Source organism: Zea mays, chromosome 3, assembly GCF_902167145.1.
Source record: "Zea mays cultivar B73 chromosome 3, Zm-B73-REFERENCE-NAM-5.0, whole genome shotgun sequence".
Classification (NCBI taxonomy): Eukaryota; Viridiplantae; Streptophyta; class Magnoliopsida; order Poales; family Poaceae; genus Zea; species Zea mays.
The window spans coordinates 187,810,081-187,831,602 of record NC_050098.1 but is presented as its reverse complement, the minus strand read 5'-3'; the positions used below and the strand labels follow the sequence as shown (position 1 = coordinate 187,831,602).

Sequence of the window (21,522 nt, the reverse complement as noted above, 5' to 3'; positions counted from 1 at the left end):
CTCTGACGGGAGGAGCGCGCGACGCTTCACCTTCGCCATAATAACCGCGTCAGAAAAGGTACGCCACGTCGTCCGATTTCGTATCCTTTTCCGTTTTCCTCTTTCTCTATCTCTTGCAACAGGGACCGGGAAAGGGGGATACCCCGAAAGGGATCCTTCTCCGCGAAGGAACCGGGCTCCGAGCCCCCCACTACTGATCAGGGGTTCGAAGGCTGGCCCTCCGAAGGGTTCAACAGTCGCCTCAGATCGCGTGGGCCCGACACCCACTACTGGTCAGGGGTTCGAAGGCCAGCCCCCCGAAGGGTTCCATGGCCGCCTCAGGCTACTCGGGCTCCGCGCCCATTACTGATCAGGGGTTCGAAGGCTGGCCCCCGAAGGGTTCACAGTCGCCTCAGACACCGAGCGAGGGATGACCAGGGGTACGTTCGATACATGACCGAGGCTCGGGCTGCGCTCCCGAGGTACCCTAGGACATTTCCGAGACCAGCGGGAACGATCTTGTAACGGAATCCCATCGGAGGGAGGCATCGAGCCCTCGGACCCCGTCGCCAGGGGACCGGGTCCGGCAAATCACCCGCAGGTACTTTTGGGCGTGCCTCTGGGCCCCTAGCCGACCCCCAACGAACGGGGCACGGACGTCCACTCGGATTACCCGCTTGCAGCTCACCGGAGACACCATGTTCGGTGCCCATCGAGGGTAACATGGCGCACTCCCCCCCTCCTCCTTGCGGAAAGGCGACGTAGGGGCGTATGTAAAAAGTCGAGTCTGTCCCTGATCGTCCTCTCGCCCTGTGCAGAGGCTCGGGGGCTGCTCTCGCAAAAACCGGCTCCGGCCAAATCGTTGACAGCGTCAACATACCAGCCCGAGAGCTTGGGCCCCGACCGTGCACCCGGGCTACGGCCAGTTCGCATGAGGGAACGACCAGACCAGCCGAAGCGTTACACGAGGTATTAAGACCTCGAAGGAGTGTAACCACTCCTCCGAGGCCTCGGGGGCTACACCCGGCGGGTGCGCTCGCGCGCACCCACCGGAACGAAATGCAACCGAGAAAGGCTGGTCCCCTTGCAAAAAAGTGCGACAAAAGCCTCCAAGCGAGTGCTAACACTCCCTTCGAGGCTCGGGGGCTACTGTCGGGGACCATAATTAGGGGTACCCTCAAGACGCCTAATTCTCAGCTGGTAACCCCCATCAGCATAAAGCTGCAAAGGCCTGATGGGTACGATTAAGTCAGGGATCAGTCCACACGAGTGACTCGATCACGCTTCACCCAAGCCTAGCCTCGGCCAAGGGCAGCCGACCTCGAGAGACTTCCGTCTCGCCCGAGGCCCCCTTTTTATGGCGGACACATCACCGGCTCGCCCGAGGCCTTGGCTTCGCTCAGAAGCAACCTTGACTAAATCGCCACACCGACTGACCAAATTGCAGGGGCATTTAACGCAAAGGTGGCCTGACACCTTTATCCTGACACGCGCCCCCGGCAGAGCCGAAGTGACCGCCGTCACTCCACCGCTCCACTGGCTAGTCTGACAGAAGGACAGCGCCGCCTGCGCCACTCCGACTGCAGTGCCACTCGACAGAGCGAGTCTGACAGGCAGTCAGGCCTTGCCAAAGGCGCCACGGCGAACTCCGCTCCGCCCGACCCCAGGGCTCGGACTCGGGCTAAGACCCGGAAGACGGCGAACTCCGCTCCGCCCGACCCCAGGGCTCGGACTCGGGCTAAGACCTGGAAGACGGCGAACTCCGCTCCGCCCGACCCCAGGGCTCGGACTCGGGCTAAGACTCGGAAGACGGCGAACTCCGCTCCGCCCGACCCCAGGGCTCGGACTCGGGCTAAGACCCGGAAGACGGCGAACTCCGCTCCGCCCGACCCCAGGGCTCGGACTCGGGCTAAGACCCGGAAGACGGCGAACTCCGCTCCGCCCGACCCCAGGGCTCGGACTCGGGCTAAGACCCGGAAGACGGCGAACTCCGCTCCGCCCGACCCCAGGGCTCGGACTCGGGCTAAGACCCGGAAGACGGCGAACTCCGCTCCGCCCGACCCCAGGGCTCGGACTCGGGCTAAGACCCGGAAGACGACGAAACTCCGCTTCGCCCGACCCCAGGGCTCGGACTCCGCCCTGGCCTCGGCCGAACGACTTCCGCCTCGCCCGACCCCTTGGCTCGGGCTCGGCCACGGCAACGGAAGGCAGACTTAACCTCGGCTTCGGAGGAACCCCCACGTCGCCCTGCCTAGGGCACAGACCGCCACGTCAACAGGAAGCGCCATCATCATCCTACCCCGAATCGACTCGGGTCACGGAGAACAAGACCGGCGTCCCATCCGGCCAGCTCCGCCGGAGGGGCAATGATGGCGCTCCACAAGCTCTATGACGACGGCGGTCCCCAGCTCTCTTACGGAAGCAGGACGACGTCAGCAGGGACTCGACCGCTCCAACAGCTGTCCCTCCGCCAGGCTCCGCCGCACCTCCGACAGCCACGACATCACACCAGCAGGGTGCCCAGATCTCTCCGGCTGCCACATTGGCATGTACCTAGGGCGCTAGCTCTCCCTTCGCTAGACACGTAGCACTCTGCTACACCCCCCATTGTACACCTGGATCCTCTCCTTACGACTATAAAAGGGAGGACCAGGGCCTTCTTAGAGAAGGTTGGCTGCGCGGGACCGAGGACGGGACAGGCGCTCTCTTGGGGCCGCTCGCTTCCCTCACCCGCGTGGACGCTTGTAACCCCCCTACTGCAAGCGCACCTGACCTGGGCGCGGGACGAACACGAAGGCCGCGGGACTTCCACCTCTCTCACGCTCGACTCCGGCCTCCTCGCCTCTCCCCCCTTCGCGCTCGCCCACGCGCTCGACCCATCTGGGCTGGGGCACGCAGCACACTCACTCGTCGGCTTAGGGACCCCCCCTGTCTCGAAACGCCGACACCTAGTTTATAAAATAAAATGGTTCAAATGTGACAATGCGCCGTGTGAGTTTGCGATTACCGCCAACCGGTCGGCCGATGCAAGTTCAATGGACCAATGGACAGCGCACACTGGTCGGATGCCGTCGCCTTGCTCTGACTGGCGCCTTTCGTAATTTCCTGGCGTGATGTCACCACCAATTATAGATAGCCAACCTGGCTGCACGACACGACCCTGACACTAGCACGACCAGGCACATCTAGGCATGGCAAAAGATTCGTGTCGTGCCTGTTAGTGCCTGTATGCTGGACCACCGGCATAGGCACGACACTATCAGTGCCAAGGCCAACCATGCCGTGCCACCAGACATGGTGGCATGTTAGTGCTAGTGCCAGCACGAGCACTAAGTCTGAAAACACACTTTCTAGCATCAAACAGATAAGAAATACAACTTCAAACTGCTATGTTTATTAAAACATTTTTATTATGAGCTGTAGTGCAATGGCTGCCTCGTTAAAAACCTGTCTAGGTAAAACTCACCCTTGTGAGAAACCTTAGACAGGAAAAAAGAGTACAACCCAACTCATTAAAAAGTTCACTGTCCTTACAATAAACAAAGTTCAGGTGCATAATATTACAGTCCCATTGCACAAATGGTCACAAAGAGACTAATCAAGATAAACATTTTCAAATGTTTCTTCAAGCTCTTTGTCATCCACCATGTGTTGCATCCTTGCTTCAGCATCCTCCCAATTTTTAATGCATGTCAACATCTCAACCACATCAGACTTCAACCTCCTCCTCCGCTCGTCGATGATCCTGCCAGTTAAACTAAAAGTGGATTCTAAAGAGATGGTAGACACAGGAACAATTAAAATATCTTTAACCATAATTGACAGTACTGGATAAGTGAGTTTGTGCTGATGCCACCAGTGCAAGATGTTGAAATCATTAGTTAACTGGTTTACAGTGTCACAATCTAAGTAAGAAACGAGTTCAGAAGCATTAGAAGCTGAAGAGTTTGCAGCATGCAACAGAGTAGTTCAGAGGTATCTCTAGCAATGTTTAGAGTAGAAGCAAAAGAATGCATACCAACATAATCACCCACATCATCAGCATCATCATAAATTTCATCCCAAGCAGACCTTTTCTTACCAGACAAGTTAGGAGGGACAACCCTTGTCAATCTAACAGATCCATATTTCTCTTCATACTTATTATAAACATCAGTAAGCCTAGCTCTAGCGGTAACCTCATAAGCAGCATAATCTGTACTAGTCAGGTTCATCAACCTTCTAAGCACTCTACTGAAACCTTTCATTTTAGCTCTAGGGTCCAAGAAGAAGTAAGAGTCTCAACAAGCTTAGCCTTTTTGTCAGTGAAGTATTCAACAGGCTTAGACTCTTACTACAACAGGAATACAAGATTAGGGTTAGGGTTACATAATCAAAGAGGTTAGGGTTAGGGTTACCAAATAAGCCGGAGCACCGGGATCTCCGCAGGCGGCGTCGACCGGTCGACCGTCGACGAACAACCGGTCCGACCACCCGATTCCTCGACGAGTTTGAATCCGGAGCACCGTAGCAGCCGACGGCGTATGAGCTCGAGGGAGACGACGAGATAGACGAGGATGATGTTGTGCCGTGTGCCAGTGCCGGCCAGTGGCCACCAGTTGGTGTAGATGACACCGGAGGGGGAGAAGAAGATAGGAGAGTGAGGAGAGGGAGACCAGAGCTAGGGTTACGGATAGGAGTTACCCGGTTCCACAAACACGCAAATCCGTTGAGGTCTTGAGGATGGGGCGGGGGAGAGGATCTCCGACGATAGATCTAAGCGGAGGCGAAGACGAGAGAGAGGAGAGGTAGACCGGAGCGGAGAGAGGACAGATCTGAGCGGAGGCGGAGGGACCGAGGGAGGAGTTCGCGGCTTCGCGATGCGAGAGGAAGAGTTGTCCACGGACAAACGAGGCGTTTAGGGTTTAGTTTAGCGCACGGGTGCGACTTTGGGATATGGGGGCATATGGCGCTTGGCTGGCTGGGCCTAGCACCTGCGCCGTGCCACTGCCGTGCTAGCCCAGTTAACCGTGTTGGGACTGGGTCGATACTATGGGCCGAGCTGGTGGCCCAGACACGCCCAGGCACGACACTGTGTACGGACCGGGCTCGACACTACATGGACCGGGCCGAGCCGTGCTTTTTAGTGGCGTGCACGGTTCGGCCCACCGTGTTAGTGCCATATAACTAGGGATGAAAACGGTTTCGGAATTTTTCGGTATTCCAGAAACTGATTTCGAAATTTTTCGATCGGATTCATCAGTAACAGTATTTTTCGAAAACAGAATCGGTTTTCAGAATTTTCTATCAGAATCGGTGTGGTGTTTTACCGATTGTTTCCTTCGGTTATCGGTTTTTGTCGGAAATTACCGGATTTGTGTCTCGGAATTTTCCGAAATTGTGTCTCGGATTTTTTTTTGGAAATTTCCAGCATGTGATTTTTCGTATCGCCTGTACGTCTTTAGACAAGGATTACTTATTTTGTATTTTTTGGACGCCTTAATCTTTTTTTGGGATAGATGGTGTTGGAAGGCAATTCAGATTAACGATTTGGTCTTTTCTACACACTAGGTTTTAGGGTTTTCCTGTGAGGTTGTGAAAAACTCTTTATGTGAGGAAAAAAATATTTTATAAGTAAGTATGCCATGTCAGCTAGATCGAGTGGATATTGTGAATTGTGAACTTTGAGTCTGTGAACTTGTGATCTTTATGAACTTGTTATATTGTGAACTTGTGATCTTTGTAAACTTTTTATATTATAAATTTGTGATCCTTGTGAACTTGTTATATTGTGAAAACTTGTTATATCATGAATTGTGAACTTGTGGTCTTTGTGATCTTTTGTCAACTTTGTTGAATTATGAAGTTTAATATGTTTACCAATCGTATTTTAGATTTCGACTGTTATCGGTGTATTTTCTGCAATAAACTTTTGTTTCCGATGTTTCTGAAATACTGATATCGTTTCCGTTTTTGGAGTTACCGTTTTCGATTTTATTTTCGATAAAAAATATAAAAACGGTAACGGTTTTAGTGTTTACCGACCGTTTCCATCCCTACATATGACCATCTATACCACCAATGGCAAAAATCTCCTATCCATCTCTCATTCCCTCCCACGCGGCCACACGCCGACACCCAATGCCGCCCACTACAGCCCCGGCCGCTGCCGCGGCGCTCCCATCACCTTCTCACCGCAGGCTCCCCGCCGCGAAATCCGTCTGGCTGAACCCCAACCTCCCCTCTTCTCACCCCCTCCACCAGCGCCACAAGTCCGCCGCCGAGCTCCAACAACGGCAGCACGATGACCGTACGATCGACGTCCCGGCCCTCGTCACCGCGCTCTCGGCCGCGCGGACGGCTCCCGACCTGGCAGCCGTGCTCGCCACGCACCGACCCGTCTCCGCGCGCCTCCTCGGTGCGCTCCTCTCCCGCCTCCCCGACCCCCGCCGCGGCGTCGCGCTGCTCGACCTCCTCGCGCCGGACCTCCCCGCCCCCACGCTCCTCATCCCATATAACCTACTGCTCCGCTCTGCTTGCCGCGCTGGCGAGCTCCGCCTCGCCTCCGGCCTCCTCCTCGAGATGCGGGAGAGGGGCGTGACCCCCGACGCGTTCTCGTACTCCACCCTCCTCGCCGCGCTCACCCGTGCGGGCCACCTCGACCACGCGCTCACCTTCCTGCCGCTCATGGAGGATGACGCCGTGGCTCCGGACCTGATCCTCTTCTCCAACCTCATTCACCTCGCCCTCCGCGGTGGCGACGCGCCCAAGGCGCTGGCGCTGTTCTCCCGGCTGCGTGCCGCGGGGATCAGGCCCGACCTCAAGGCATACAACGCGGCCGTCGCCGCCTACTGCAAGTCCGACCTTCTCCGCGACGCCAAGCGGATGCTGCTCCACGACATGCCGGCCGACGGCGTCGCGCCCGACGCGGAGACATACTCCCCCATCCTCGCGGCGCTGGCGCGAAGGGGGCGGCACCTCGCGGCCGTGTCGCTGTTCTCGCACATGCGCGCCGTGGCGCGCGTCAAGCCGGACATCTCGGTGTTCAACATCATCCTCAACGCGTACGGGCAGCTGGACCTCGCGCGCGAGGCGGACCGGCTGTTCTGGTCCATGCGCCGGGCAGGCGTGCCGCCAAGCGTGGTGACCTACAACACCATGCTCCGTGTGTACGGCGATGCAGGGCTGTTCGGCGAGGCAGTTCACCTGTTTGACCTCATGCGCAGCACTTCAGATGGCAACGGTGGCGCTGGTAGCAGCGTCAAACCGAATGTGGTGACGTACAACACCATGATTACCATCTACGGCAAGTCGCTGGAGGACGAGAAAGCTGGAAGGTTGGTGCAGGAGATGCAGGCCATTGGCGTCCAGCCTGATGCCATCACTTACTCCACTATCTTGTCCATATGGGTGAAGGCCGGGAAGCTCGACCGCGCTGCCAGGCTGTTTGAGAAGCTGAGGGAAGCTGGCACGGAGATCGACCCAGTGCTGTACCAGACAATGGTAGTGGCCTATGAGCGTGCCGGGCTTGTCTCACAGGCCAAGCGTTTGTTGCGCGATCTGAAAGACCCGGAGGGCATCCCCAAGGAGACAGCCATTAAAATCTTGGCCAGTGCCGGTCGTCTGGAAGAGGCCGCATGGCTGTTCCGTCGTGCGGTCAACACCGGTGAGATCAAGGACTCATCGGTGCACAGAGCAATGATGGACTTGTACGCGAAGAACCGGAGGCACCGTAATGTGATCGAGGTGTTCGATGAAATGAGGAAGTTGGGCCAGTTGCCAGACTCAGAGATCATTGCCACCGCGATGAATGCTTATGGCAAGCTGAAGGAGTTCGACAAGGCCGCGGCGCTGTACCAGGCAATGAGGGAGGCAGGTTGTGTGTTCTCAGACCGGGTGCACTTTCAGATGATTAGCCTCCTTGGCGCTCAGAAGGACTTCAAGGCGCTCGAAGTGCTGGTTGGCGAGCTAAGCCATGACCCAAGCATCGACAAGAGGGAGCTTTATCTTGTGGCTGCAGGCGTTTATGAGAGAGCGTACAAGTTTGATAAGGCATCCCAGATTATAAGCCAGATAAGAAGCTCCAACGAATTCGATGTCCAGAAACTCAGATAAAAGGCTCCATGTTCCAGTAACTTATTCGGCGAATGGGCGACAATGTTTCAGATAAAATAACAAAAGTCACTGACTTAAGGTTGTTGCGATTGGCGAGTAAGATTCAAACATGTTATCTGTGCTGATAAGTGTGCTTACTGCTAATATTAATGATTACCTACCGGATGGTTACATTAATTGCGCCATTTTACCGGTAAGGCAGGACATTAGTCCTCAAGGTTTAAACTTGACATTGATGGGCCACGAACTATTCATTAGACTATCTTAACTGTCAACAATCGAGTTTTACAGCAGATGGTGATATACAACAGTTACTAATTGATATAAAATGCTCCACTACACAGATACAAATCTGACATTATGCTAGATTACAATTTCCGTATCTTTGGATGTGACAACTCCATATAAACAGTGACTCGGTTTTATCAAGAACCCTAAATGAATATTGATAATAATATACAAGTGCTCTCCCTTAAGGGGCTTATAGCATAATAGGCACAGCCTTCATCAAAACAAGGGCAGCAAAACTTACACAGACTGATTAGTTTGGGGGATCCCATGCTTTTGGAACCATTCTGGCATATGAAACCTTTCATGCAATACAGGTCTGACATCTTTCTGGAGAGAAAGATGCTTCAGGAGTGGAAATATAACCATCATGAGCTGAAACGTTTAATCAAGAAAACATCAGTGCAATTTTTGAGGGTACAAGTTCAGGCCCACAGAATGACTTGTGCTCAACGTCATTTACCTGGTCATCAGAATGTTGTCCAGCTGAAAATGGAACACAAGGTATTCCATTCAAAGGCTGAAGAATGAAACTGAACGGATTGTTGTCGACAATGACAATCCTGCCGAAATCTTTTGACACGCAAGAAAGATCTTTCACATGTTCTCTGTATTCCCTGCAATCATGCAGCCCATTGATATCAGACAAGGATTGTTCAGGGCATTGAAACAGTTAGGCAGGAAGAGAAAAACATCAAGAAACGAGTGTATTATGACTGAATAACTCAGCACAAACATGCATGCTAAAGGAAGCATTCATAGTTGTACACAATCAACAAATGGTAGATCAAGACACCAGATAAAAATGCACATTGAATATATTGTAGAAGTTCTGGAGTGCATATACTTAAAGAAGATAAAATGAACGCTAAAATCTAAACACTACTAGCATTTCATGTGTACAATATGAACATCATTATTGATTGCTGTGAAAAAGCATTGGCCGTGATCTGCTTTTTTGCCACTTACAGAGATACTGGAATGCTAACAAAGTTTACAGACGTCCCAAATGAGGTAACAGTTCTCATCTCAACACAAGAATATGAAGCAACAACACAGTGGTGGTATAACATGATTTGTATAGAGAGGGTAATGTAACTTACGTGGTAACAGTTGATGGGCGATAGAGACGAAGTCTGAATCTATTGTGAACATCTATTCGATCAACTAAAGGTCTAGCATAACCTGAGGAGAAGCATGAATAGGTTAAGAGAGAAAATGCGCAAAAAATAATCGGGCTCATATAGTTACGAAAAATAACAGTAGCAACCATACCTTCTAAACCTGCTGTAAAAAGGATAAGGTCTGCAAATTCACTAGTTTTCTGCAAGAACTCATGCAAACCAGGACGCTCGAAAACAGTCACATGATTCACCTTCTGTTTTCCTTCAGCATCCTTCAAAGTTCACAAAAGCAAAAGCTCATTTACCAGTTGTCCAGTTGCGATTCAAATTATTATAAACGAAGTGACATATATCAAAGTTAGAAGATCAGTACCTTATCAGATGATATGCATTCCATATCAAAGCAATGTAATCCTGCTTCAACAGCTTGTGTACGTACAATAGTAGGAAGACTAGATGATTCATATGCAGAAACTAAAGTCTCATCCAAGTCAAGCACTACCTGAACAGACAGCTCTAATGTTGTGAGAATATCCGATGCGCAAACATAAGAGACAAATGTTTAGTCTGACTTCATTTCAAGGAACTTAAGTAGTAATGTTTAGCAACGATATGACTTCCAGTTTCAGTTTCAGCTCCTTTTATGAGAAGCTATAAGCTTCTTTGCCGATCCAAACTATCAGAAATCTAACTATGGGCATACCTTACAGTATAACAGCCCGTGTACTGGATCAGCTGATAAGATAGTATATATGTCATAATCCAGCTACAATCAAGATGTTTTTAACAATGATAGAAGGTTATCTACTCACCTACACAGAATGACAGGGAACCAGTATTCTGGAACTACCCACAGCTTCACTTGAAGGCCACCGGAAACATATCACCGCCAGTATGGAGAGGAGATGATAATGCAGCCGTAAGTATGTACTACTAAAACGATCAAGGCCTTATTTTGCAATTGCAGAGCAACTAATTGCCCATGCTAGTAACCAAATCATCGGGGAAGGTCTGCTATATAGTCCAAATACTAATTATTCTATAACCAAAAATCAACAATACTACCTGAACTAAACCACCAAATCTCCGTTAGCCTTAAATCAGCCACTCCAACTAATCCCAATCATCCCCAAATACCGAAGCATAATCCAATTTGATCAGCACGTCCAAGACCAAATACTATTTGATTGAAACCCTTCTACTCCTACTTCACAAAGGCGCCATTTCCCCACCCCGGACATCTCAAAAGCTCCACCGAATCGAATAAAAAAAATCGAAGCTCCGTACCTTGAGGCGGCCCAGGGGCTCAGGCGCAGGTGTCGGGGCAGGTGCCGCGTCAGCTGGGATCTCGGAGCGGAGCGGCATGAAGGCCACCTCCGGCGACGGGTTCGAGGCTGTGGGCCCGGAGAGGAGCGGGTAGCGGACGCCGACGAAGGATAAGAGCTGGGCGCAGGACGGCGTGCCTCGAAGGATCTGGAGCAGAACCTGAACAAGGAAGCCGATCCACCCTACCACCGTCCGCCACGCCTGCGACGCCGCCTTCTCCCGCTGCTGCTGCGCCGCCGCCGCCGCGGTCGGCGAGTACACTTCTGCCGCCGCCATAGACGCCGGGTACGAGCTGCCGCGCCACGTGGAGCTTCCGGTCCCGGAGGCTGGAGACGGGGAGGACGGAGGGGAGGCGAGGCCGAAGGCAACCGGAGGAGGTGGAGGTGGTGCCGTGGTGGTCGGTCTCCGCGCCCGCGCCCGTGGTGTTTTTGCGGGCGGGTGAGCTTAGCGGAATAGGGTATTCGTGATAGGTGGAGATTCATATGTCCCCACCTGTCATGGACAGTACAGCTGGACTGGAGAGCTGCCGCGAGTGGTAACTATCGTACGCGCACACGCAGGGTTCGTGCAATTTTCCAGTGTTTCTTTTATTATTATTGTTTCGTATTTCTAGCACTGGCTTGATGTTCAGTCTGGTTTAACCCCCTCTATTTCTCTTCGCTGTGACGGAAACATCGACGGAGGTACAGTGATTTTGACCCACATTACCACAGCTTTTTAATAAACATATGTTGTAGATCTCAACCGGTCGTGTTTGATTTGGGTAGCACCGTATCCTTTTGTCATACGCTAAACTCTCAAAACGCATGGATTGGTTGACACAATCTTTACTGGACTAATTGCAGACTAGAGAGAGGTTCTTAGTCAATCCTGAGCACGGCTATTGTAGCAATATATAGACTACATAATACTGCTTGAAAAAAAAATATCTCTTTGACCATAAAGTGTGTGTGAGAAACGATCACAGCAACCAAGTGCAAAAAATTAGCTGTCACAGCACGATATTCCTCCAGGCCTGCTCTAAACACGCCATGCTCCGAACCGAAGGCATTGCTTTTCTTTGTGATCATAACAAAGTACCTTTGGTCCCCTTTGTGTTCCAAGAACAACGAAAGCAAGTGCGGGCCATGCTGAGTGTATATATTACTTGAATAGGCAGCCAGGCACGGAGGCACCCAAGTACCTAACCAAAGCCAGGTAGACAGAGACACACATGACCTCTTCTAGCTGGGTCCAACCGTTCAACTAACATCCACCACGTGTTCTCGAAGGGGGGAAATACAGAAATGGCCCTCTGCAAGGAGTAAACATCGTGACAAGTCTCGATCAAATTACTATACTACAATATGGTATGGTCCACGATATTCGTTATCCGTCCGTTTGGTTGGTTGTACCGAGGGAGAAACAGCATCCACAAATTCTCAAATCACATTTTATTTGTTTCACTTCTCTGCATAACCAGGCTGAGTAGGTGCAAGAAACAACAGCGAGCCAGGCCCGCCAGAAACGATCGCTCGGCACGTACGCGCGCATGCAGGCGCGGTGCAGCCACGCCCGTACGGACCAGGCTGGCACCGTCCAACAACCAAACATGCGGTATGTGATGATAGTCATGCCACGCACAGACGTGTTCATAGAGAGAATTGCTAGGATGAGACCGTGAGGTTTTTTTAATAATACTCTCTCTATATATCTATCCTTTTGATTAGGACGTTTATTATCAATATTAAAACAAGCGTATGAAGTTCGAGTTCTTCTGATGTTGCTCTAATCAGTCACACGATTTACGTAATCCGCCGAATACCGTGATTTAAACGATAGTTGTTGCATGCTATGTCTAATTCATGTTGGTCCGCCACTCGCGCGTTTGTAGAAAGGTTTCGCGTTAGACAGGGGTGAAGCTACATAGTACCTAGCGGTGCACATGCCTCCCAAAAATAAAAAAAAGTTATAGTATTTAAATTTCCACCATATCAGTCGTTGGTGTCGATCGGGTCGCCAATCACTGCAAAGTGTATCACCGGCGATGCTCACTACGACACCGTGGACTGTCTATGGTCTGGGGCGGACGGTCCGCGACCTGGCACAAAGGTGAGTCTTCCCTATGGTGAAGCTGGGCGCTCCGCGCCTGGTGGGCGGACGGTCCAACCGTGCGCAGGGGCAACGATATTCGCCAACAGCACCTGATCTCGCTCCTAAGAGACCCAGTCGGAGATAAGAGATCTTATGGTTTGTCTTGGGGTCGGTAGACCGCCCAAGCCACCTCCAAACGATATAGATTCGAAGGGAGGCGAAGATTGGAGGTGGGGAAGACTAATTACTACTATTCCTAGGGCACAAAAGTAGAAGAAGAGAGACCCGTCGGGGAGGAGAGATCCTATGGTTTGTCTTGGGATCGATAGATTGGAGGTGAGGAAGACTAATTACTGCTATTCCTATGGCACAAAAGTAGAAAGATTGTAAATAGATTGTGTCGGAGAGGGAATTCTCTGGCCGGGTGGCGGAGTGCACCCGCCCTAAATCCTAAGATAAGGAGGGGGCTTAAGCGTTTTACCTGTTGGTAGATGCACGATGAACTCAGGAACACGCAAGGATTTAGAGTGGTTCAGGCCGCCGGAGCGTAATACCCTACTCCACTGTGTGTTGGATTACTATGGAAGCTTGAGAGTTGAGAGTCTAAGTTTGTCCGTCCGAATGTGTCCTCCCCTTGCAACGTTGCATGCCTCCCCTTTTATAGCTCAAGGGGGGCGCGTACAAGGGCCCCGGGCCCAGACATGTGGGCTCAGAAATATAATGGTTGTAATACTTGGAGTTGCTGGAGCAATCTTCCTGCACCTTGACATCCGCGATCTACGCGGTATTGGCGTGCAGGGGAAGCTTCCCTGGCAACGCATATGTGATGATGGACATAGTGCAACCTACAACACGGGCGTACTGTTTGGCAATAGACTGGATAGGCACGCCGCCTGCAGGATGGCCTGGACGCTGCTTGCCCGCTAAGTGGACAGGTCACAATAAATGCTGAGGCGGCACATCGCCTGTCAGCAAGGTGGACAGGCGACGCATCCTCTTCGCAATAAATGCAGAGACCGCGCGGCCCAGAGGCCTTACGTCAGGCTCCGCCTGCTGGCTTACGTCACGAGCAACAAGCCACGTGGCAGCATCGGGTCTCCGCCCGAGCGGGAAGCGCAAGCGCACAGGATAAAGCCTGGACATGTGTCAGTACTGGACCCTCGCTTAGGCCAGGGTATCCTCTGTCCCGGGACCTTGTTATGGGTGGCCCGGACATTACTCGGAGGAATTCGGTCCCTATCCAAGGGATCCGGCACGCTACTTAGGAGTCCTAGACCGTATTCGGGGGGTCCGGGTTGTGCGTACAGGGGTCCGGCGCTTCCTCGTGGAGGTCCGGTCCAACTGATTGCATCCTGGGATATATCATCTTTTCTGGTCACGTGGCGCCCCTTGAGCCGTCCACGTGGTGGGGTCGGGTGCTGTTCACCGCGCGGCTAGAGATCGTCGCACGGGCACCGTATCTTCATACTGTAGTAAGGGGCACCCCTGATTCAGGGTACCTACAGTGGCCCCCGGGCCCGCCTCAGGGGAGGATACGAGCCTGCAGGTAGGGCCAAAGTTTGACTGACGATTGGTTCTGAAAGGGAATTAGGCTTACACCTAGTCCCTAATTAATTTTGGTGGTTGAATTGCCCAACACAAATAAATGGACTAACCAGCTTGCTCTAGTGTATAAGTTATACAGGTGCAAAAGGTTCACACTTAGCCAATAAAAAGACCAAGTATTGGGTTCAAACAAAGGAGCAAGGGTCAACCGAAGGCCCTCTGGTCTGGCGCACCGGACTGTCCGGTGTGCCACCGGACATGTCCGGTGCACCAGAGGACTCAAACTTCGAACTGCTCACCTTCGGGAATTTCCAGAGGCGACTCCGCTATAATTCACCGGACTGTCCGGTGTACACCGGACATGTCCGGTGCTCCAAGGAAGAGCGGCCTCCGGAACTCGCCAGCCTCGGGAATTTATTGAAGCTGCTCCGCTATAATTCACCGGACTGTCCGGTGTACACCGGACTGTCCGGTGTAACAGCGGGGCAACGGCTATTTCGGCGCCAACGGCTACCTGCGACGCATTAATTGCGTGCGCTGCGCGCGCAGTGGTCAGACACGCCCATACTGGCGCACCGGACAATCTACAGTGCATGTCCGGTGCGCCACCGGACATCCAGGCGGGCCCAGAAGACAGAGCTCCAACGGTCGACCCCAACGGCTTTTGGTGACGTGGCTGTCGCACCGGACATGTCCGGTGTGCACCGGACTGTCCGGTGCGCCATCGAACAGACAGCCTCACCAAACGGCTAGTTTGGTGGTTGGGGCTATAAATACCCCAACCACCCACCATTCATGATATCCAAGTTTTCCACTTCCCAACTACTTACAAGAGCTCTAGCATTCAATCCTAGACACACCAAAGAGATCAAATCCTCTCCAAATTCCACACAACGCCCTAGTGATTAGAGAGAGAGATTTGCTTGTGTTCTTTCGAGCTCTTGCGCTTGGATTGCTTTCTTCTTTCTTTGATTCTTCATTGCGATCATACTCACTTGTAATTGAGGCAAGAGACACCAATCTTGTGGTGGTCCTTGTGGGAACTTTGTGTTCCAAGTGATTGAGAAGAGAAAGCTCACTCGGTCCGAGTGACCGTTTGAGAGAGGGTAAGGGTTGAAAGAGACCCGGCCTTTGTGGCCTCCTCAACGGGGAGTAGGTTTGAGAGAACCGAACCTCGGTAAAACAAATCCGCGTGTCTCACTTCATTATTCGCCTGCGATTTGTTTTGCACCCTCTCTCGCGGACTCTATTATGTTTCTAACGCTAACCCGGCTTGTAGTTGTGATTATTCTTGAGAATTTCAGTTTCGCCCTATTCACCCCCCCTCTAGGCGACTTTCAATTGGTATCAGAGCCCGGTACTTCATTAGAGCCTAACCGCTCGAAGTGATGTCGGGAGATCACACCAAGAGGGAGATGGAGACCGGCGACAAGCCTACTACGAGCCAAGGGAGCACTTCATCGGAAGAGTCCCACACCAAGCGGAAGGAGAAAAAGAAGGACTCCTCCAAACGGAAGGAGAAAAGATCTTCTTCTTCTCACCACAAAGAGAAGAAGGAAAAATCTTCTTCCCACAAGTCGCATCGGAAAGGCGACAAGCACAAGAGGATGAGGAAAGTGGTCTACTACGAGACCGACACTTCATCAACATCGACCTCCGACTCCGATGCGCCGTCCGTAACTTCTAAGCGCCAAGAGCGCAAGAAGTTTAGTAAGATCCCCTTACACTATCCTCGTACATCTAGACCTACTCCATTACTTTCCGTTCCATTAGGCAAACCGCCAACCTTTGATGGCGAAGATTATGCTAGGTGGAGTGATTTAATGAAATTTCATCTAACCTCACTCCACAAAAGTATATGGAATGTTGTTGAGTTTGGAGCACAGGTACCATCTGTAGGGGATGAAGACTATGACACGGACGAAGTGGCCCAAATCGAGCACTTCAACTCCCAAGCTACAACCATACTCCTCGCCTCTCTAAGCAAGGAGGAATACAACAAGGTGCAAGGGTTGAAGAATGCAAAGGAGATTTGGGACCTTCTCAAGACCGCGCACGAGGGTGATGAACTCACCAAGATCACCAAGCGGGAAACGATCGAGGGGGAGCTCGGTCGTTTTCGTCTTCGCCAAGGGGAGGAGCCACAAGATATGTACAACCGGCTCAAAACCTTGGTGAACCAAGTGCGCAACCTCGGGAGCAAGAAGTGGGATGACCACGAGGTGGTTAAGGTTATTTTGAGATCACTTATTTTCCTTAACCCCACTCAAGTTCAATTAATTCGTGGTAATCCTAGATACCCACTAATGACACCCGAGGAAGTAATCGGAAATTTTGTGAGCTTTGAATGTATGATTAAAGGCTCAAAGAAGATCAACGAGCTTGATGAGCCCTCCACGTCCGAGGCCCAACCGGTGGCGTTTAAGGCGACGAAGGAGAAGAAGGAGGAGTCTACACCGAGTAGACAACCAATTGACGCCTCCAAGCTCGACAATGAGGAGATGGCCTTAATCATCAAAAGCTTTCGGCAAATCCTCAAGCAACGGAAGGGGAAGGATTACAAATCCCGTTCCAAGAAGGTTTGCTACAAGTGTGGTAAGCCCGGTCACTTTATTGCTAAATGTCCATTATCAAGTGACAGTGACAGGGATAACGACAAGAAGGGCAAAAGGAGAGAAAAGAAGAGGTACCACAAGAAGAAGGGCGGCGATGCCCACGTGTGCCGCGAGTGGAACTCCGACGAGAGCTCCACCGACTCCTCTTCCGACGACGAGGACGCCGCCAACATCGCCGTCACTAAGGGACTTCTCTACCCCAACGTCGGCCACAAGTGCCTCATGGCAAAGGACGGCAAAAGGAAGAAGGTTAAATCTAAATCCTCCACTAAATATGAATCCTCTAGTGATGATAATGCTAGTGATGAGGAGAATAATTTGCGTACCCTTTTTGCCGATCTTAACATGCAACAAAAGGAAAAATTAAATGAATTGATTAGTGCTATTCATGAGAAGGATGATCTCTTGGACTCACAAGAGGACTTCCTTATTAAGGAAAACAAAAAGCATGTTAAGGTTAAAAATGCTTATGCTCTAGAGGTAGAAAAATGTGAAAAGTTGTCTAGTGAGCTAAGCACTTGCCATGAGACCATTAACAACCTTAGGAATGAAAATGCTAAATTAATTGCTAAGGTTGATTCTCATGTTTGTATTGATTCAACTTCCAAACCTAGAAATGATAATGTTGATTTACTTGCTAGAATTGATGAGTTGAAGGTTTCTATTGCTAGCCTTAGAAATGAGAATGAGAAATTAATTGCTAAGGCTAAAGAATTAGATGTTTGCAATGTTACAATTTCCGACCTTAGAACTAAGAATGATATGTTGCATGCTAAGGTTGTAGAATTAAAATCTTGCAAACCCTCTACATCTACCGTTGAGCACACTTCTATTTGTACTAGATGTAGAGATGTTGATATCAATGCTATTCATGATCACATGGCTTTAATTAAACAACAAAATGATCATATAGCATTATTAGATGCTAAAATTGCCGAGCATAACCTAGAGAATGAAAAGTTTAAATTTGCTAGAAGTATGCTCTATAATGGGAGACGCCCTGGCATCAAGGATGGCATTGGCTTCCAAAGGGGAGACAATGTCAAACTTAATGCCCCTCCTAAAAATTTGTCTAACTTTGTTAAGGGCAAGGCTCCCATGCCTCAGGATAACGAGGGTTACATTTTGTACCCTGCCGGTTATCCCGAGAGCAAAATTAGGAGAGTTCATTCTAGGAAGTCTCACTCTGGCCCTAACCATGCTTTCATGTATAAGGGTGAGACATCTAGCTCTAGGCAACCAACCCGTGCCAAGTTGCCTAGAAAGAAAACTCCTAGTGCATCAAATGATCATGATATTTCATTTAAAACTTTTGATGCATCTTATGTTTTGACTAACAAATCCGGGAAGGTAGTTGCCAAGTTTGTTGGGGGCAAACACAAGGGCTCCAAGACTTGTGTTTGGGTACCCAAAGTTCTTGTTTCTAATGCCAAAGGACCCAAAACCGTTTGGGTACCTAAAGTCAAGAACTAAAATTGTTTTGTAGGTCTATGCATCCGGGGGCTCAAGTTGGATACTCGACAGCGGATGCACAAACCACATGACAGGGGAGAAGAAGATGTTCTCCTCATATGAGAAAAACCAAGATCCCCAACGAGCTATCACATTCGGGGATGGAAATCAAGGTTTGGTCAAAGGATTGGGTAAAATTGCTATATCACCTGACCATACTATTTCCAATGTTTTTCTTGTAGATTCTTTAGATTACAATTTGCTTTCCGTATCCTAATTATGTCAAATGGGCTACAACTGTCTATTTACTGATGTAGGTGTTACTGTCTTTAGAAGAAGTGATGATTCAATAGCATTTAAGGGAGTGTTAGAGGGTCAGCTATACTTGGTAGATTTTGTTAAAGTTGAACTCGACACTTGCTTGGTTGCTAAGACTAACTTGGGTTGGCTCTGGCACCGCCGACTAGCCCATGTTGGAATGAAGAATCTTCATAAGCTTCTAAAGGGAGAACACATTTTAGGACTAACCAATGTTCATTTTGAGAAAGACAGGATTTGTAGCGCATGCCAAGCCGGGAAGCAAGTTGGCACTCATCATCCACACAAGAGCATCATGACAAGTGATAGGCCACTGGAGCTCCTACACATGGATTTATTCGGCCCGATCGCTTACATAAGCATCGGCGGGAGTAAGTACTGTCTAGTTATTGTGGATGATTATTCTCGCTTCACTTGGGTGTTCTTTTTGCAGGAAAAATCCCATACCCAAGAGACCTTAAAAGGATTCTTGAGACGGGCTCAAAATGAGTTCGGCTTAAGGATCAAGAAAATTAGAAGCGACAACGGGACGGAGTTCAAGAACTCACAAATAGAAGGCTTCCTTGAGGAGGAGGGCATCAAGCATGAGTTCTCTTCTCCCTACACCCCACAACAAAATGGTGTAGTGGAGAGGAAGAATCGAACTCTTTTGGACATGGCAAGAACCATGCTTGATGAATACAAGACACCGGATCGGTTTTGGGCGGAGGCGGTCAACACCGCTTGCTACGCCATCAACCGGTTATATCTACACCGAATCCTCAAGAAGACATCTTATGAACTCCTAACCGTTTAAAAGCCCAATATTTCATATTTTAGAGTTTTTGGTAGCAAATGCTTTATTCTTGTTAAAAGAGGTAGAAAATCTAAATTTGCTCCTAAAACTGTAGAAGGCTTTTTACTAGGATATGACTCAAACACAAGGGCATATAGAGTCTTTAACAAGTCCTCAGGACTAGTTGAAGTTTCTTGTGACGTTGTGTTTGATGAGACTAACGGCTCTCAAGTAGAGCAAGTTGATCTTGATGAGATAGGTGAAGAACAGGCTCCATGCATAGCACTAAGGAACATGTCCATTGGGGATGTGTGCCCTAAGGAATCCGAAGAGCCTCCAAATGCACAAGATCAACCATCCTCCTCCACGCAAGCATCTCCACCAACCCAAAATGAGGACAAGGCTCAAGATGATAAAGAGGAAGAACACAATGATGAGTCACCTCAAGATGACGGCAATGATCAAGGGGAGATACAAATGTTGAAGACAAAGAGGATGAACAACCAAGGCCGCCACACCCAAGAGTCCACCAAGCAATACAACGAGATCACCCCGTCGACACCATCCTCGGCGACATTCATAAAGGGGTAACCACTCGATCTCGTGTTACACATTTTTGTGAGCATTACTCTTTTGTTTCCTCTATTGAGCCACACAGGGTAGAGGAAGCACTTCAAGATTCGGATTGGGTGATGGCGATGCAAGAGGAGCTCAACAACTTCACGAGGAACGAGGTATGGCATTTAGTTCCACGTCCTAACCAAAATGTTGTAGGAACCAAGTGGGTCTTCCGTAACAAGCAAGACGAGCATGGTGTGGTGACAAGGAACAAAGCTCGACTCGTGGCCAAGGGGTATTCACAAGTCGAAGGTTTGGATTTTGGTGAAACCTATGCACCCGTAGCTAGGCTTGAGTCAATTCGCATATTATTAGCCTATGCTACTTACCATGGATTCAAGCTTTATCAAATGGACGTGAAGAGTGCCTTCCTCAATGGACCAATCAAGGAAGAGGTCTATGTTGAGCAACCTCCCGGCTTTGAAGATAGTGAGTACCCTAACCATGTCTATAGGCTCTCTAAGGCGCTTTATGGGCTCAAGCAAGCCCCAAGAGCATGGTATGAATGCCTTAGAGATTTCCTTATTGCAAATGGCTTCAAAGTCGGCAAGGTCGATCCTACTTTATTCACTAAAACTCTTGACAATGATTTGTTTGTATGCCAAATTTATGTTGATGATATTATATTTGGGTCTACTAATGAATCTACATGTGAAGAATTTAGTAGGATCATGACACAGAAATTCGAGATGTCGATGATGGGGGAGTTGAAGTATTTTCTAGGATTCCAAGTCAAGCAACTCCAAGAGGGCACCTTCATTAGCCAAACGAAGTATACTCAAGACATTCTAAGCAAGTTTGGAATGAAGGATGCCAAGCCCATCAAAACTCCCATGGGAACAAATGGGCATCTCGACCTCGACACGGGAGGTAAGTCCGTGGATCAAAAGGTATACTGGTCGATGATTGGTTCATTGCTTTATTTATGCGCATCTCGACCGGACATTATGCTTTATGTTTGCATGTGTGCAAGATTCCAAGCCGACCCTAAGGAATCACACCTTACGGCCGTAAAAAGAATCTTGAGATACTTGGCTTACACTCCTAAGTTTGGGCTTTGGTACCCTCGGGGATCCACATTTGATTTGATTGGTTATTCGGATGCCGATTGGGCGAGGTGTAAGATTAATAGGAAGAGCACATCGGGGACTTGCCAGTTCTTGGGAAGATCCTTGGTGTCTTGGGCTTCAAAGAAGCAAAATTCGGTCGCTCTTTCTACCGCCGAGGCCGAGTATATTGCCGCAGGCCATTGTTGCGCGCAATTGCTTTGGATGAGGCAAACCCTGCGGGACTATGGTTACAAATTAACCAAAGT

At 50.0% G+C, this 21,522-nt stretch overlaps 2 protein-coding genes across 3 annotated transcripts; one reads left to right on the top strand and one right to left on the bottom strand.

Annotated features, from left to right (window-relative positions):
• Positions 1-3,351: 3,351 nt before the first annotated feature.
• LOC100216776 (uncharacterized) lies at positions 3,352-11,550 on the bottom strand. 2 transcript variants are annotated; one of them, XM_008674043.3, is made up of 7 exons: positions 10,773-11,550; positions 9,859-9,987; positions 9,637-9,757; positions 9,465-9,546; positions 8,825-8,978; positions 8,606-8,736; positions 3,352-3,724 (listed from the first exon to the last, which is right to left on the bottom strand). In XM_008674043.3, exons 1-7 carry the CDS (start codon positions 11,085-11,087, stop codon positions 3,574-3,576), a joined length of 1,083 nt encoding a protein of 360 aa, XP_008672265.1. In that variant the 5' UTR covers positions 11,088-11,550; the 3' UTR covers positions 3,352-3,573. The 2 variants fall into 2 exon arrangements, with proteins under 2 accessions (XP_008672265.1, NP_001136647.1); NM_001143175.1 differs by having other exon boundaries at positions 3,401-3,736; positions 10,773-11,234.
• On the top strand, positions 6,078-8,347 carry LOC100191386 (uncharacterized). Its single transcript, NM_001136820.2, has one exon. The coding sequence runs from the start codon at positions 6,100-6,102 to the stop codon at positions 8,071-8,073; it is 1,974 nt and encodes a 657-aa protein (NP_001130292.2). The 5' UTR covers positions 6,078-6,099; the 3' UTR covers positions 8,074-8,347.
• Positions 11,551-21,522: the final 9,972 nt, after the last annotated feature.

Bases quoted from the DNA above. Each gene is read 5' to 3' on its own strand.
- LOC100191386 (NM_001136820.2), top strand. From the start codon at position 6,100: ATGCCGCCCACTACAGCCCCGGCCGCTGCCGCGGCGCTCCCATCACCT.
- LOC100216776 (NM_001143175.1), bottom strand. From the start codon at position 11,087: ATGGCGGCGGCAGAAGTGTACTCGCCGACCGCGGCGGCGGCGGCGCAG. The intron at 9,988-10,772 runs GTACGGAGCTTC...CTGTCTGTTCAG, and splicing joins AGCCCCTGGGCCGCCTCAAG to GTAGTGCTTGACTTGGATGA. The intron at 8,737-8,824 runs GTAAATGACGTT...TAAACGTTTCAG, and splicing joins GACAACATTCTGATGACCAG to CTCATGATGGTTATATTTCC.